Raw genomic sequence first — 15,150 nt, forward strand, 5'->3', positions numbered from 1 at the left:
CCGATCCATTGCTTCCAACGTCTTCCTGTCGAGACACCTTCGTTCTGGAAATCTGTCTCGATACAAACGTACCGCGCCACGGCTATTTCTTCGTGCTAATCCATACATAAAATGGGCATCTGCCAACTCTGCATTTGTAAACATTGCACTGACTGCAAAACCACGTTCGTGATGAACACTAACCTGTTGATGCTACGTACTGATGTGCTTGATGCTAGTACTGTAGAGCAATGAGTCCCATGTCAACACAAGCACCGAAGTCAACATTACTTTCCTTCAATTGGGCCAACTGGCGGTGAATCGAGGAAGTACAGTACATACTGACGAAACTAAAATGAGCTCTAACATGGAAAATTAAGCGTTTCCGGACACATGTCCACATAACATCTTTTTTTTTATTTGTGTGTGAGGATTGTTTCCTGAAAGTTTGGCCGTACCTTTTTGTAACACCCTGTATAATGTAGTGTGAAAGAACACTGCTGTTTATTGAAACTTCCTGACAGATTGAAACTGTGTGCTGTACTGAGACTCGAACTCGGGACCTTTGCCTTTCGCGGGCAAGTGCTCTACCAACTAAGCTACCCAAGTACGAATCATGCCTCGTCCTCACAGCTTTACTTCAGCCAGTATCTCGTCTCGTAACTTCCAAACTTTACAGAAGCTCTCCTGTAAACCCTGCAGAACTAGCACTCCTGAAGGAAAGGATATTTTGGAGACATGGCTTAGCCACAGCCTGGGAGATCCATCCATAATGAGATTTTCACTCTGTAGTGGAGTGTGCGCTGATATGAAACTTCCATGTGTGCCGGGTTTGCAGGGGAGTTTCTGTAAAGTTAGGAAGGTAGGAGACGAGATACTGGTAGAAGTAAAGCTGTGAGGACTGGGCGTGAGTCGTGCTTGGGTAGCTGAGCTGATACGACAGTTAGCAAAAAAAAAGCTGTAATATGAACAACTGTTTGCTGCATCATATTTCTCGATTTTGAAGAGAGATGCATACCACTGAACTTACATCTACTACGCACGTCGTTTCAAAATTAGTTTGATAGCACAGATAAGAAACTGGATTGCATTTTTGTGAACTTCGGCTCCGTCATATGGGAGCATTTGGAGTGTACATAAAAAAACCTGTAAATTACTAGACCATATAATAAAGTTTTTACTAGATACAAGTCATTTATCGCTGTGTAAGTTTAGACAACTGGAGGTTATTGCGCAAAACATCAGTCAATCTTCATCGAATGTTGAGTAGGATTGGTAGGGGTGGGGGAAAGGGTACCAAACCGGAAAACTTAATCGCGGTCGCTTGCCGCTTTGGAGGGTGAATTGACCTTGTTCGAGAAACCGACGTTGCATAATGTCGAAACGAATCGTCAAGGCTGCAGCTGATTAGATAAATGTACAAGACGATGGACCAGTTTAAATAGCATAGCAGATACCCTGGCCTATGAGGACGGAGGCTGTGCATCAATTTTGAGAGTAGAAAGTTACATTAGAACCAGCGCGGCAACACGTGTGTAAGCTGACGTAAATACAAGGAGCATTGCATCTATTGAAAAAGTATAGGAGAGAAATAAATTGGCGATTCCCCTTGAAGATTATAAGGATATACACTCCTGGAAATGGAAAAAAGAACACATTGACACCGGTGTGTCACACCCACCATACTTGCTCCGGACACTGCGAGAGGGCTGTACAAGCAATGATCACACGCACGGCACAGCGGACACACCAGGAACCGCGGTGTTGGCCGTCGAATGGCGCTAGCTGCGCAGCATTAGTGCACCGCCGCCGTCAGTGTCAGGCAGTTTGCCGTGGCATACGGAGCTCCATCGCAGTCTTTAACACTGGTAGCATGCCGCGACAGCGTGGACGTGAACCATATGTGCAGTTGACGGACTTTGAGCGAGGGCGTATAGTGGGCATACGGGAGGCCGGGTGGACGTACCGCCGAATTGCTCAACACGTGGGGCGTGAGGTCTCCACAGTACATCGATGTTGTCGCCAGTGGTCGGCGGAAGGTGCACGTGCCCGTCGACCTGGGACCGGACCGCAGCGACGCACGGATGCACACCAAGACCGTAGGATCCTACGCAGTGCCGTAGGGGACCGCACCGCCTCTTCCCAGCAAATTAGGGACACTGTTGCTCGTGCGGTATCGGCGAGGACCATTCGCAACCGTCTCCATGAAGCTGGGCTACGGTCCCGCACACCGTTAGGCCGTCTTCCGCTCACGCCCCAACATCCTGCAGCCCGCCTCCAGTGGTGTCGCGACAGGCGTGAATGGAGGGACGAATGGAGACGTGTCGTCTTCAGCGATGAGAGTCGCTTCTGCCTTGGTGCCAATGATGGTCGTATGCGTGTTTGACGCCGTGCAGGTGAGCGCCACAATCAGGACTGCATACGACCGAGGCACACAGGGCCAACACCCGGCATCATGGTGTGGGGAGCGATCTCCTACACTGGCCGTACACATCTGGTGATCGTCGAGGGGACACTGAATAGTGCACGGTACATCCAAACCGTCATCGAACCCATCGTTCTACCATTCCTAGACCGGCAAGGGAACTTGCTGTTCCAACAGGATAATGCACGTCCGCATGTATCCCGTGCCACCCAACGTGCTCTAGAAGGTGTAAGTCAACTACCCTGGCCAGCAAGATCTCCGGATGTGTCCCCCATTGAGCATGTTTGGGACTGGATGAAGTGTCGTCTCACGCGGTCTGCACGTCCAGCACGAACGCTGGTCCAACTGAGGCGCCAGGTGGAAATGGCATGGCAAGCCGTTCCACAGGACTACATCCAGCATCTCTACGATCGTCTCCATGGGAGAATAGCAGCCTGCATTGTTGCGAAAGGTGGATATACACTGTACTAGTGCCGACATTGTGCATGCTCTGTTGCCTGTGTCTATGTGCCTGTGGTTCTGTCAGTGTGATCATGTGATGTATCTGACCCCAGGAATGTGTCAATAAAGTTTCCATTTCCTGGGACAATGAATGCACGGTGTTCTTATTTCAATTTCCAGGACTGTAGTTGGCACATGCGCTAGCATTACGACGATTGGACAGTTTTTTTCAGACGTATTTATTTGCAAGGACATAGTAAAAAAGGGATCAACAGAAAATGTGGCAGACACACCATTCATCGGCGGTATTGCAGTTTCTCTTCTTATGTATGTTTATGCAAAAATCTTGAATGATCCAGCAATGGTGTCAGTGAACATCGCTGGAATAACGCTCAATGTTTGCTACTTGCTGTGTTATTATTTATATACACATGATAAGAAATCTGTTCTGAAGCACGTATGGAATTCTTTTTTGATATGTGCTGTTTTTGTGGCGTATGCCTGGTGGGAAGATCCAGACTTAATTGAACATAGATTTGGAATAATTGTAACTGTGTTACTGCTGCTTCTTATTGGATCGCCACTTTTTTCACTTGGTAAAATCATAAGAAGTAAAAGCAGTGCTTCTCTACCGTTTCCGTTAATACTGTCAGGGACAGTAATTTCTTCAGAATGGCTTTTGTACGGGATCATAATTAAAAATCATTTCATTCAGTTCCCGAATGCAGTTGCTCTCGTATTGAGTGCCATTCAGCTGTCACTCTTTGTGATTTATCCAAGTAAACCAAAAGAAAAAGAAGAAAAGAAGTAAGATTAATGCAGATGTGTTTCTAGAGTTAACAAATTTTTATTACATATGTATACATTATGTACATATAGTTTTAATATATGGAACTGATGGCAAGTAGATTCCAAACTGCAAAGTATGTTCATTACTTGTGTTTGGTAAGTTTTAAATTATTTATTGCAATAAAACTGTTAACGTATTTCCGAATCTTTATCAGAAAAAAAAGTTGATAGGGCATTTGCCCGCGAAAGGCAAAGGTCCCAAGTTCGAGTCTCGGTCCGGCACACAATTTTAATCTGCTAGGAGGTTTTAAATCAGCGCACACTCCGCTGTAGAGTGAAAATCTCATATTGCTGTTTATTGCTTTCCTTTCCCCCTTTTCTTCCTGCAAATTTGTAACGTCAGTGTTCGCTCATTTATACACCAAGGGGAGGTGTATCGGTCTATCGCGGCAATACAGAAAAAATCTGATGGGAAGAAGGAACTGGCTGGTGAGACAAAGTCCAAGAAATACGAGGGCGAGACAAATAAAACCTTAAATTTTTAATAACAAATCGAAATTTCGCGCTGTTATCCTGTAAGTTGGTAAGCGTGCTGCAAACAGTGTGCAGAATGGCTTGTAGGTGGCAGCATTGTGCGGATGCACACCTACCTTCGCAGTATCAGTATAAGGATGATCGTCCCATTTGCTACTTGCACCAGGGAAGACCAGCGTTCTATTATTCGGTTATTGCGTAGTGAATGTGTAAAACCTATTGAAATTCATCGACGAATGAAGCTTCAGTACGGTGATGCGTGTTTGTCACAGCAGCAAGTCTCTGAATGGAGTAGGAAGTTCGCAAATGGTGTGGCTTCAGTGGAATGTGCTCCTCGTCCAGGTCAGGCACAACGAGTTGTGACTCCACAGAACATTGCAGCAGTTGAAGCCATAGTTAAGGAAAACCGCCGAGTGACACTGAATGATACTGCAGTATGTTTGCAGATTGGTCATGGGTCAGCACACCACATTGTGCATGAGTTGCTCCAGTTTCACAAAGTGTCTGCAAGATGGGTGCCACGGCAGCTGACTCTTGAAATAAGAGAACGACTTGTTGATGCTCGTGAAGAACTTCTTCGGCGCTTTGAACGAGAAGGTGATGGCTTCCTTGCAAGAGTCGTTAGTGGGAACGAAACCTGGGTTTACTTCCACCAACCCCCCTTCTTGCAGCGGTGTACCGTAGGTCTCCAGAAGAGCGAAGTGTTCCAAAGGATTGGGAAAGGGCACAGGTCATCCCCGTTTTCAAGAAGGGACGTCGAACAGATGTGCAGAACTATAGACCTATATCTCTAACGTCGATCAGTTGTAGAATTTTGGAACACGTATTATGTTCGAGTATAATGACTTTTCTGGAGACTAGAAATGTACTCTGTAGGAATCAACATGGGTTTCGAAAGAGACGGTCGTGTGAAACCCAGCTCGCGCTATTCGTCCACGAGACTCAGAGGGCATTGACACGAGTTCACAGGTAGATGCCGTGTTTCTTGACTTCCGCAAGGCGTTTGACACAGTTCCCCACAGTCGTTTAATGAACAAAGTAAGGGCATATTGACTATCAGATCAATTGTGTGATTGGATTGAGGAGTTCCTAGATAACAGAACGCAGCATGTTATTTTCAATGGAGAGAAGTCTTCCGAAGTGAGAGTGATTTCAGGTGTGCCGCAGGGGAGTGTCATAGGACCGTTGCTATTCACAATATACAGGTACATAAATGACCTGGTGGATGACATCGGAAGTTCACTGAGGCTTTTTGCAGATGATGCTGTGGTGTATCGAGAGGTTGCAACAATGGAAAATTGCACTGAAATGCAGGAGGATCTGCAGCGAATTGACGAATGGTGCACGGAATGGCAATTGAATCTCAATGTAGACAAGTGTAATGTGATGCGAATACATAGAAAGATAGGTCCCTTATCATTTAGCTACAAAATAGCAGGTCAGCAACTGGAAGCAGTTAATTCCATAAATTATCTGGGAGTACGCATTAGGAGTGATTTAAAATGGAATGATCATATAAAGTTGATCGTCCGTAAAGCAGATGCCAGACTGAGATTCATTGGAAGAATCCTAAGGAAATGCAATCCGACAACAAAGGAAGTAGGTTACAATACGCTTGTTCGCCCACTGCTTGAATACTGCTCAGCTGTGTGGGATCCGCACCAGATAGGGTTGATAGAAGAGATAGAGAATATCCAACGGAGAACAGCGCGCTTCGCTGCAGGATCATTTAGTAATCGCGAAAGCGTTACGGAGATGATAGATAAACTCCAGTGGAAGACTCTGTAGGAGAGACGCTCAGTAGCTCGGTACGGGCTTTTGTTAAAGTTTCGAGAACATACCTTCACCGAAGAGTCAAGCAGTATATTGCTCCCTCCTACGTATATCTCGCGAACAGACCATGAGGATAAAATGAGAGATTAGAGCCCACACAGAAGCATACCGACAATCCTTCTTTCCACGTACAATACGAGACTGGAATAGAAGGGTGAACCGATAGAGGTACTCAGGGTACCCTCCGCCACACACCGTCAGGTGGCTTGCGGATTATGGATGTAGATGTAGATGTGAGCGAGCAAGGAATGGCGCGATTCCTCATCACCAAAACCAAAGACGTTTTGAACAGAAGCATCAGCAGGGAAGATTATGCTGACTACCTTTTGGGACGAAAAAGGCGCATTTTGGAGCATTATATGGCTAGAGGGACCACTGTCACCAGTGCATCATACACAGATCTACTAGAGAAACATCTGCGGCCTGCAATCAAATCAAAGCGACGTGGATTGCTGTCAGCAGGTGTCCTGTTGCATCATGAGAATGCGAGGCCCCACACTGCCCGTACAATAGTTGCATTTTGAGTGTCTTCCTCGCCCACCATACTCACCAGACCTTGCCTCAAGTGATTTCTATGTGTTTAGACCACTTAAAGACGCAATGGGAGGAAAGAAGTTCCGATCTGGTGAAGAGGTACGCCACGCGGTGCACGAGTCGTTGCGCGGACTACCAAAAGATTTTTTTTTCTAAAGTAATTTATGCACTTAGTAAAACCTGGACGACTTGTATTGAGCGAGGGGAGATTATGTTGAAAACTGATACAGCTTTGTATCACTTCTGGACAATAAATAATATTTAAAACAATATTTAAAGTTTTCATTTGACTCACCGTCGTAATAGCGTATAATTAGTAATTGAGATGGAAGGAAAAAAATAGAGATGAGATGACCAAAGGTAGTGTTGATAAAATGACAGAGATACAAGCCTATTGGAGGGCAGAATGAAGACAGCTCGGATATGTCGAGAGAGAAGCAGATACAATTTTAACTTCCTGTAGACTGCGGGGTTGTTTTCGATAAGACGCAAGTGACAGAGCAGTTTGCTCCAGAGTTTCTGGACGTATTCAAATGATAAGAATCTGGGAGGAGAGGAGAAGTACTGAGGGTATTGGTGACTGAAAAAAATAGATCATTTGTAAATGGTGTCAGCTATCACTTGGCGTAGACACTGAGTATAGGAAGGACTGGTATGGTAAAAAAAGCTGTAAATGTTGACTATCTGGTTTCTTTATGTATCGTATTGCATAAATTAAGCTTTTGGAACCCAAGTATATACAAAGATAACTAAACTACTACATATCAATACTTTAACACAGCTCTCCAGTTGAATATAACACAAATCGCAGAAGCTATAGGCGAATATCAAGATTTTTATATATTTTATCCCATCAGTCGTCGCTGCCAGGAAATCTTAGAAAGGATCCTAGCAGACATGTGCGGGACGTGTTTATACAACATGAAAAATTGTCTGGCTTTCCGCGCCACAGTCACAAGATGATGATGAAGATTTGCCCCACTAGTGGAGAGTGTCTGCACATATTCCATGGCCCCTTCGATTCGATTCAGGGTAATCTAAATTGCCAGAGGCCTGTCAAACCGAGGGGTTTCTTCGGGATGTGGCCGTCAAGGGTGGCCGAGCGGTCCTAGGCGCTACAGTCCAGAATCGCGCGACCGCTACGGTCGCAGGTTCGAATCCTGCCTCGAGCATGATGTGTGTGTTTTGTCTTTAGGTTAGTTAGGTTTATGTAGTTCTAAGTTCTAGGGGACTGATCACCTTAGAAGTTAAGTTCCTTAGTTCTCAGAGCCATTTTTTCGGGATGTGGAGCAGTCTCGGGCATTGCCATTCATCGATAGCACTGAATTAATTTTCAGTAACAATCCAGGCTGTTTCGAGAGTGGAATGTCTTGGTCTTACTGTTTCGCTGCACAAGGAATACGTCGTTCAATTACGGAACGTTGGGTATATGAACATTCTTCTGGCATGTAGCAGCGCACTCTTCAATCTGGCATAAGGATGTGGAATTTTTTTTTCCGCTGACGGTCCCCGCTTGTGACTCAGAGCTTTTGGAGTATGTTATTTCTGCTATGTTCTCGTCAAGTGTACGTTGAAAGAAAGTGTAGTGTGTAATGTGATCCAAAGGTATTTTGGCTGCACCTTACGACAGACACGAATGGCTCTGTATGCCAATCTGTTGGACACATAATAACTTGTAACTTTCGGTTTTTTTTCTTTTTCTTTTTTGTTAAATTGTAACCTCTAATTACGGGACTACTGGCCACAATAAGTCAGATCCGTAGTTACAGGTTCTGTTTAAACCGGCTGAAGCTATTTCCAACATTTCTATCCTGGTATTTAAAGCTTGACTCACAAATGTGCCAGCGTGTTTGATAAAATATATTGGGGGATAAGGCTATACCTAATCTAGAAAAGAACCCACTTAAACCGTCAAAGTAAGAATGTAGTATATGTTAAACTAATTTATTATAAAAATAATTAAAACACTTAGCAAAAACTCCACATTTGTGGCATTAAACGAGGAAGAGTTTTCCACAGTGTCACACTTTCTCTGTATTGTAGACAGTCTGGGAAGGACGCGTCTGTTGCCGGCGCCAGCTACTGGCTATCTATAGCGAGGCCGACTTTTTATTATAAATTATTTTAATTGTCACTACGTTACTTTGACGGGTTTTACTGCGTTCTTTTTTAGGTTAGGGATGGCCTTAGCTCGAGAAGCGAGGGCGAAATGCTAGGGTAAGCCATTTCCAATACTTTGGGAAAGATAGTATAGTTTCCTGTCTTAACTGTAAATGTCCTTAAACTAACATGTCGTCAGTTAGTTTTGTTCCGCGTCTGCGTGGAATAAGTTGTAATAATTTATAAAGCAACCCTTGCCTACAAAATGTATCATGTTCTACACTTACATAAAAGAAGGCAACTGATGTTTTTGGTTCCGTTTGGTATCCTGATTCAGTGCATGCTTTTAATGATGAGGCTTGATAAGGGCAGCTCCCTTCTGGTCGCAGTTCATCTTGCTCAGTAGGAAAGTTCTGAAAGATCATTAGACTAATCTGATACCTGAGAACCAGAAAGAGCGAGATCTCCTGGCTAAAATGAATTAATCGCATGAAATAGGCTCACTTGCTTCTTTTCAGGACCCTCCAGCTATAAATTGTGAATACCTGACAATAATGTTTTGAAAAAAAGTTTTATATGACCAGGATTTCCTACGCTTATGAAAAAATGCTTTACTTACGTCTATCCGAGATCACTACATGTGAATTTGAACGAATCATAGAAAGAAGTGCGAGGAAAAAGGCATAGCTTGTGCGACAACCGAAGTATCGCTCGGTGTTTAGTACAAACGTTCTGGCGTGTGGCAGCGGTCGTAAAGCGACGGAACAGCGCACCTGCTCTGGGGGTTTCGGCAGTTTAGCAGTGTACGTTGGCCTTGCCACGCTAGTTATCACACACTTACAGCGTTTCACGCGACGTTTAAACCACGAAAATATATGCCGCCACACGAAGGCCATTTGGCGGTGTGCTCTCTAACGTGTGGCTTTTACGGTCAGTCGCAGCGGTTTGGTACTTACCCTCCAAACAGCTCGGTTGGCAGAGCAGCCGGCTGAAACCACGCAGGCACCCTTTGACACAGTGCCGTCACTCTGATGTGCGACGGTACGTCTGTATACGGAGACACTCAGCTGATATGAATATTTGTAACAAATCAAAATTTAAACACTCCAGATTGGCGAACGAAAAGGTGCAGTTCGATAGATTTCACTTTATTTAAGAATAAAATTACACTGACGGAAAAAAATTACATCACCTAGAAAATAATTGATGTAGAGTAACAAAATTTTGGAGATAATGTATTTAAGTGATTGAGATGGCAAGATCACAGGTTAAAGCAAGCGTGAGGTAACGCACTGTAAATGTGAAATGCTGGTATATTAACTGTTGTAGCCTCCAGAATGTTGAATGCAAGCATACAAACGTGCATGCATTGTGTTGTAGAGGTCCCGTATGCCAGTTCGTGGGATGAGGGTTCGTGCCTGTTGCACTTGATCGGTCAGCACAGCGACGGTTAATGCTTTTTGTGGGTGAAGCTAACGGCTCATGATGTCCCATGTGTACTCCACTGGTGACATATCTGGAAATCGAGCAGGTCAAGGCAACATGTTGACACTCTGTAGAGAACGTTGAACACAGCAGTACGTGTGCGAACGTTATCCTCTTGGGAAACACCACCTGGAATGTTGTTCAAGAGGCCGAATCACGTGATTGACGTACAAGTATGCTCTCAGAGTGCTTGCGATAACAACGAGGTTGCTGCTGTATTCATACGAAATCGCACCCCAAATCACAACTCCACGTGTATGTCCAGTGTGTCTAGCATGCAGACAGGAGTCTGCGTCCTTCTAACCAGCGCATGGCCATCACTGGCGCTGCGGCGGAACTAGCATTCAGCAGAAAGACTGGCCTCTACCCTGCCGCCCAATCAGCTCTCGCCTGACATCACTGATGTAGCAAAGGGCGGTAGTTTGGGTTCAGTGGAACAGACGCTACAGGGAGTCTGTTGTTTCGCTTCGGTCGAATTGCTACGCAACATGCAGTATTACTCACCAGAGCCATGCGCCAAACCTGATGGTCTTCCCTCTCGGTAGTGCCACGTGACCGTCCGGAGTCCTATCTTCTGGCGATCGAACATTCTCACGACCACCGCTACCAGGAATCATCTCCAGGGGCTAGAATCCTGTCAGGTCCATCTGCAATATTGCAGGAGGAACATTCAGCTTCTCGCAGCTGTATTGCACGACCTAGTTCAAACTCGCTGATGTCTTCATAATGGAATCTTCGTCTCCTGAAGGACATTTCTTGACTAACACAGGTCACCACGCCCAGTCAAAGGTAATTAACGCTCACGACCATCACAGCATATATTGAAAACAAGCCTAATTTCTATCTTCGTAGTCGTGCTGCTAGCGCCACTCTGACACGACTGGCACGCAATCTGAACATGCAACATCTTTCAGATGTGGAAACACGCCCACCAACTTTCGTTTATTCCCAAAACACCTTATGGGTGTTGCGATTTCTTTCTGTCAGTGTAGAATCAGGAGAACGGTAGATAAAAACATAAAACAGGTTAAGAAGGCGCACCAAAGCTAAACTCTCCTCCAAATCGATGAAGAGTCTATCAAAAACAACACAAGAAGCTGCCGCAGGAAGATCAAGCAAAATCTATTAAAGCGCAAAGCACCAAACCTTCAATTTCGAGATGCTAATGGCAACATCGCTCGCAGTGATTGAGAAACCCGTAAGAAATTAGCAGAATATTTGGAGGAACTCTCAAATTGTGAACCCAGTCTTGAAAAATGTAAACTCACTCCAAATAATTCTGGTGAACCATAGTCAGGACCAACAACAACTGAAGAATTACAAAAACTCATTGCAGAATAAGAAATGATAAAGAAGTAGGTGAAGAGCAAATAGTGATCGAATGTTGGAAAATAGCTAATAAAATTTCGACTAAATTTCTCCATTGTATCGTCAACAACATTTTGGAAGAAGAAGAGATTCCAGCAGAGTGGAAAAGAGATGTCATCCACCCTCTTCACGAAAAAGGCTCCAAAACCCACTCAAACAATTATAGAGGAATGTCGTTGCTGGATGTAACTTATCAGATTATTTCAAAAGTTCTTTTAAATAGAGCAGAGCCACAATTGGACCCACAACTGGCGGAGTACCTGCGAGATTTCTGAAAGGATCGATCATACTCTGGGCAAATACTAACCTTGAAAAATATTATGACATACCAAAAAAGAAGGCTATAAGCAAACATGATTCCCTTCATTGGTTTCAAGAAAGCGTGTGACTAGGTTGATTGAGGTTGTTGTCAGTAATAGAAGAACTAGGTCTGGAAAAGACAACAGCCTACACAATAAAAGCTACCGGTACTATTACAAATACGCATTTCAAAGTTAAATTAATGGGTGATGTGTCAGTCCCATTTAAAATAAAAACAGGAGCAAGACATGGAATGGGATTTCTCCGTCATTGTTTAATGGTAGATTTGAAAAGGTAATTAGCGAATAGAACAAAAATATAAGCACTGAAATAAGACTTGCTTGCAATAAGGAAAATCTCAGAACGGATTGCATGCCCTTTGCAGATAATCGGGCCCTTTTTGTTGAACCAATGGAGGAAGCAAAGAAACATGTCCTTGAACTAAAGAAAGAAACAGCTAAAATAGGTCTTAACACTTCCTTTGAAAAAAATCATGAAAATAAGAAACATCCAAATAAATAGCTGAAAGCACAAGAACAAAATACAGAAATAGTAAAAGAATTTAAATATTTGGGGGAATGGATTATTTGGAATGCAAGGCAGTAGAATCCAGGAAAAAAAAGAACCTGAATTAGCCTTCCAACTAACCAAAGCATACAACAAGAAATCCCTTTCATGGGACTCCAAACTTAACCATGACAAAACAGTTTTCAAGCCAGAAGCATTGTATGCAGGAGAAAGAATAACCATGAATCTTACAGGCCAGAGAGAATAGTTAGAAACAAAAGAAATAAAAATTTTAAGAATAATCATAGGAACAACACTTTAGCATAATAAAATGGTATGTATATGAAAAATGAAACTCTCGAAAGGAACTGGAAAACACAGACACTATGCAAAAAGAAGAATAAATTTTTACAAACATCTTCTAGGAATGAAATGTAATTTCCCAACTAAATGCACTTTTGATTGCTTCTATAACCGCATAACGAAACCTAATTTCTTTACAGATATTGAGAACGAAGCAAGAGAATTAAAATTACAGGAAAGTCATTACTCAACAGAACAGTTCACATAATTACTAACAACGAAAAAATAAGGTCCCAAGACAAATTTAAAATAAAGTCGAAGCCCGACGTCTCGGAACAGTAGAAAAGAAGAACGTCAGAGTGAATGAATAAACAATGGACAAAAAGGATGGAAAAAAAGAAACTACTGATACATAGTACTTCAAAGAAAAAAAAACGAAAGTAAAAGAAGAAGAAGAAGAAGAAGAAGAAGAAGAAGAAATACTAAAATACTTATGATTCATCCTGTAACATATCTGATGATATACGAAAGTATTCTTTCACTGAGATACGCATTAATTAAGTTTTGTAGGACTTACTCACAAGCAAATGTGTAACTAAGCGGAAAAACTGTCACCATAGCGTAATTATAATTATGATGCTTCATCTTTATGTAAGTACAGATATATTTTCGACAAATGCTGCCTTGCCACTTACAATTGTCCCACTTGTAGCTGCTTAGTGACCAGCAGTTATTATTTTTTATTTATACAGTAATCTCCAGCAGTATAAACATGTACATGAATGTATAAAGACCGGAGGATGGGCGCAAGCCCGAAACCGGTGTGTGACAAATAACCTTTTATTGTGACTGGTAGTGGTAATTTTTTTACACCCTGTAAAGGAACAGTCACGGAGTTCAACGGCATCCACTACGGATAAAATTCGTTTCATGACTAAAATATTGCTGTTATCAGTGAAGAGAATTTTTCACCATGAGTAACGCTATTGGGATAATCATTGATGTATATCAGAAATAGTATTGGTCCTAATATGCTACCTTGCAGAACCTCTATATTAATGTGTTTTGGTTCTGATACTGGGTGTTACTAGATGTTTAGATCTATTTGAATTATTTGTTATCTCTGTTTATTGTACCCTACCTGCTAAGTATGATCGAAACCAGACATTATCGACCCCTCTTATTCCTAATGCTTCTAATTTATTTAATAGAATCTTGTGGTCGACTGTATCAAAGGCTTTAGAAAGATCCAAAAATGTGCCTGTAGCACACTCATCTTTGTCAAGAGCATCAAGTACATGTTTTGTGAATTCTACTATGGCTGAATCCGTATTTTTCCCACTTTGGAAACCAAACTGTGATTCGCTTAAAAGACTGTATTTATTCAGATAATTCCTTACTCTGTCTTTCATAATCGCTTCTAGTGTTTTTGAGAATAGTGACAGCAGGGAAATGAGCTGGTAATTTTCTCCATCTTCTGCTTTACCTCTCTTAAGCAAAGGTATAACTTTTGTTGCTCTGGAAATGTCCCTGACGTGACGGATTAATTTATTTTATTTGTTAAAGGGCCTCTATGCATTGTTTTAGTACACACATTGGTACTTCATCTAAGCCTACTGACTTTTAATTTTTTAGTTTTTGAACTGTTTTATTGACTTTGTTCTCTGTGGTTGGAAGTAACGTCATTGTATTTAGTTCAATATTATTGACAGATGTTATATTTGTTTTGGGGAATTTTTCCTTTAATTTCTCTGCAAGACTTGAAAAATGCTCGTTTACATAGTTTGCTAAGTGTTCTGCGTTTGTTTGCCTCTCCCTGTTTCCTTTTTTGTAACATCCGAGACTGCTTTGCTTTTACTCTGTGCATTTTATATTATTTTGTCATTAAATGACTTTTATGCAGCAGTCAGAACCTTCCTATAGATCTTTTTGTATCTGTGATCGAAATTTAAGGATTCTGGATCATTGCGACTCTTTTTCATGGAACTGAGGTATTTAAGTGTTTGGGAGGGCATCTTAATACCTGCTGTTACCCATCTGTTTTTGTGAGATGCTGATACAGACCTGCAAAATTTTAGAAATGCCTTTTCAATGTTCAATTTAAATAATGAGGAAAATTTAGAGAATTTCACATTCACGTTTGTTTCCTCATACACTTCATCCCAGCTTTGTTTTGCTAGTTCTTTTCGAAAATATCTTATTTTCATATCTGAGAGATGTCGTTTCAAGGCTTGTAGTTTGGGGAAAGATTAGATGCTTGATTTTACTGTTGTTACTTTACAGAGATGGTCTGATACAGCTACATCACATTTTTCCCTGTCGATATTTGTGCCCTGGCTGCACTACTGACCAATAGGGACATGCCAAAACTTTGAAGGTTATTTATGAGGGTGTTGCTGGATTCATTTGTTGTTGTTCATGTGTAGTTAATGTGTTCATGTTAATGTCCCCACACAGAAATATGTTGACCTTTATACCTGAGGCTTCATCTAGAACTTCTGTTAATTTATTGAAAAAAGTGTCCCCACTACCACTGGAGATCTATACACACA

General features: G+C 42.3%; 1 protein-coding gene across 1 annotated transcript; it reads left to right on the plus strand.

The window, feature by feature from the left end:
• Positions 1-3,014: 3,014 nt before the first annotated feature.
• On the plus strand, positions 3,015-3,675 carry LOC126278444 (sugar transporter SWEET1-like; the record flags this gene model as incomplete). The annotated part of the gene is made up of 1 exon (XM_049978560.1): positions 3,015-3,675. A coding segment is annotated over one exon (642 nt), but the record flags the coding sequence as incomplete, so codon positions are not given.
• Positions 3,676-15,150: the final 11,475 nt, after the last annotated feature.

Source organism: Schistocerca gregaria, chromosome 6 (genome assembly GCF_023897955.1).
Source record: "Schistocerca gregaria isolate iqSchGreg1 chromosome 6, iqSchGreg1.2, whole genome shotgun sequence".
NCBI lineage: Eukaryota > Metazoa > Arthropoda > Insecta > Orthoptera > Acrididae > Schistocerca > Schistocerca gregaria.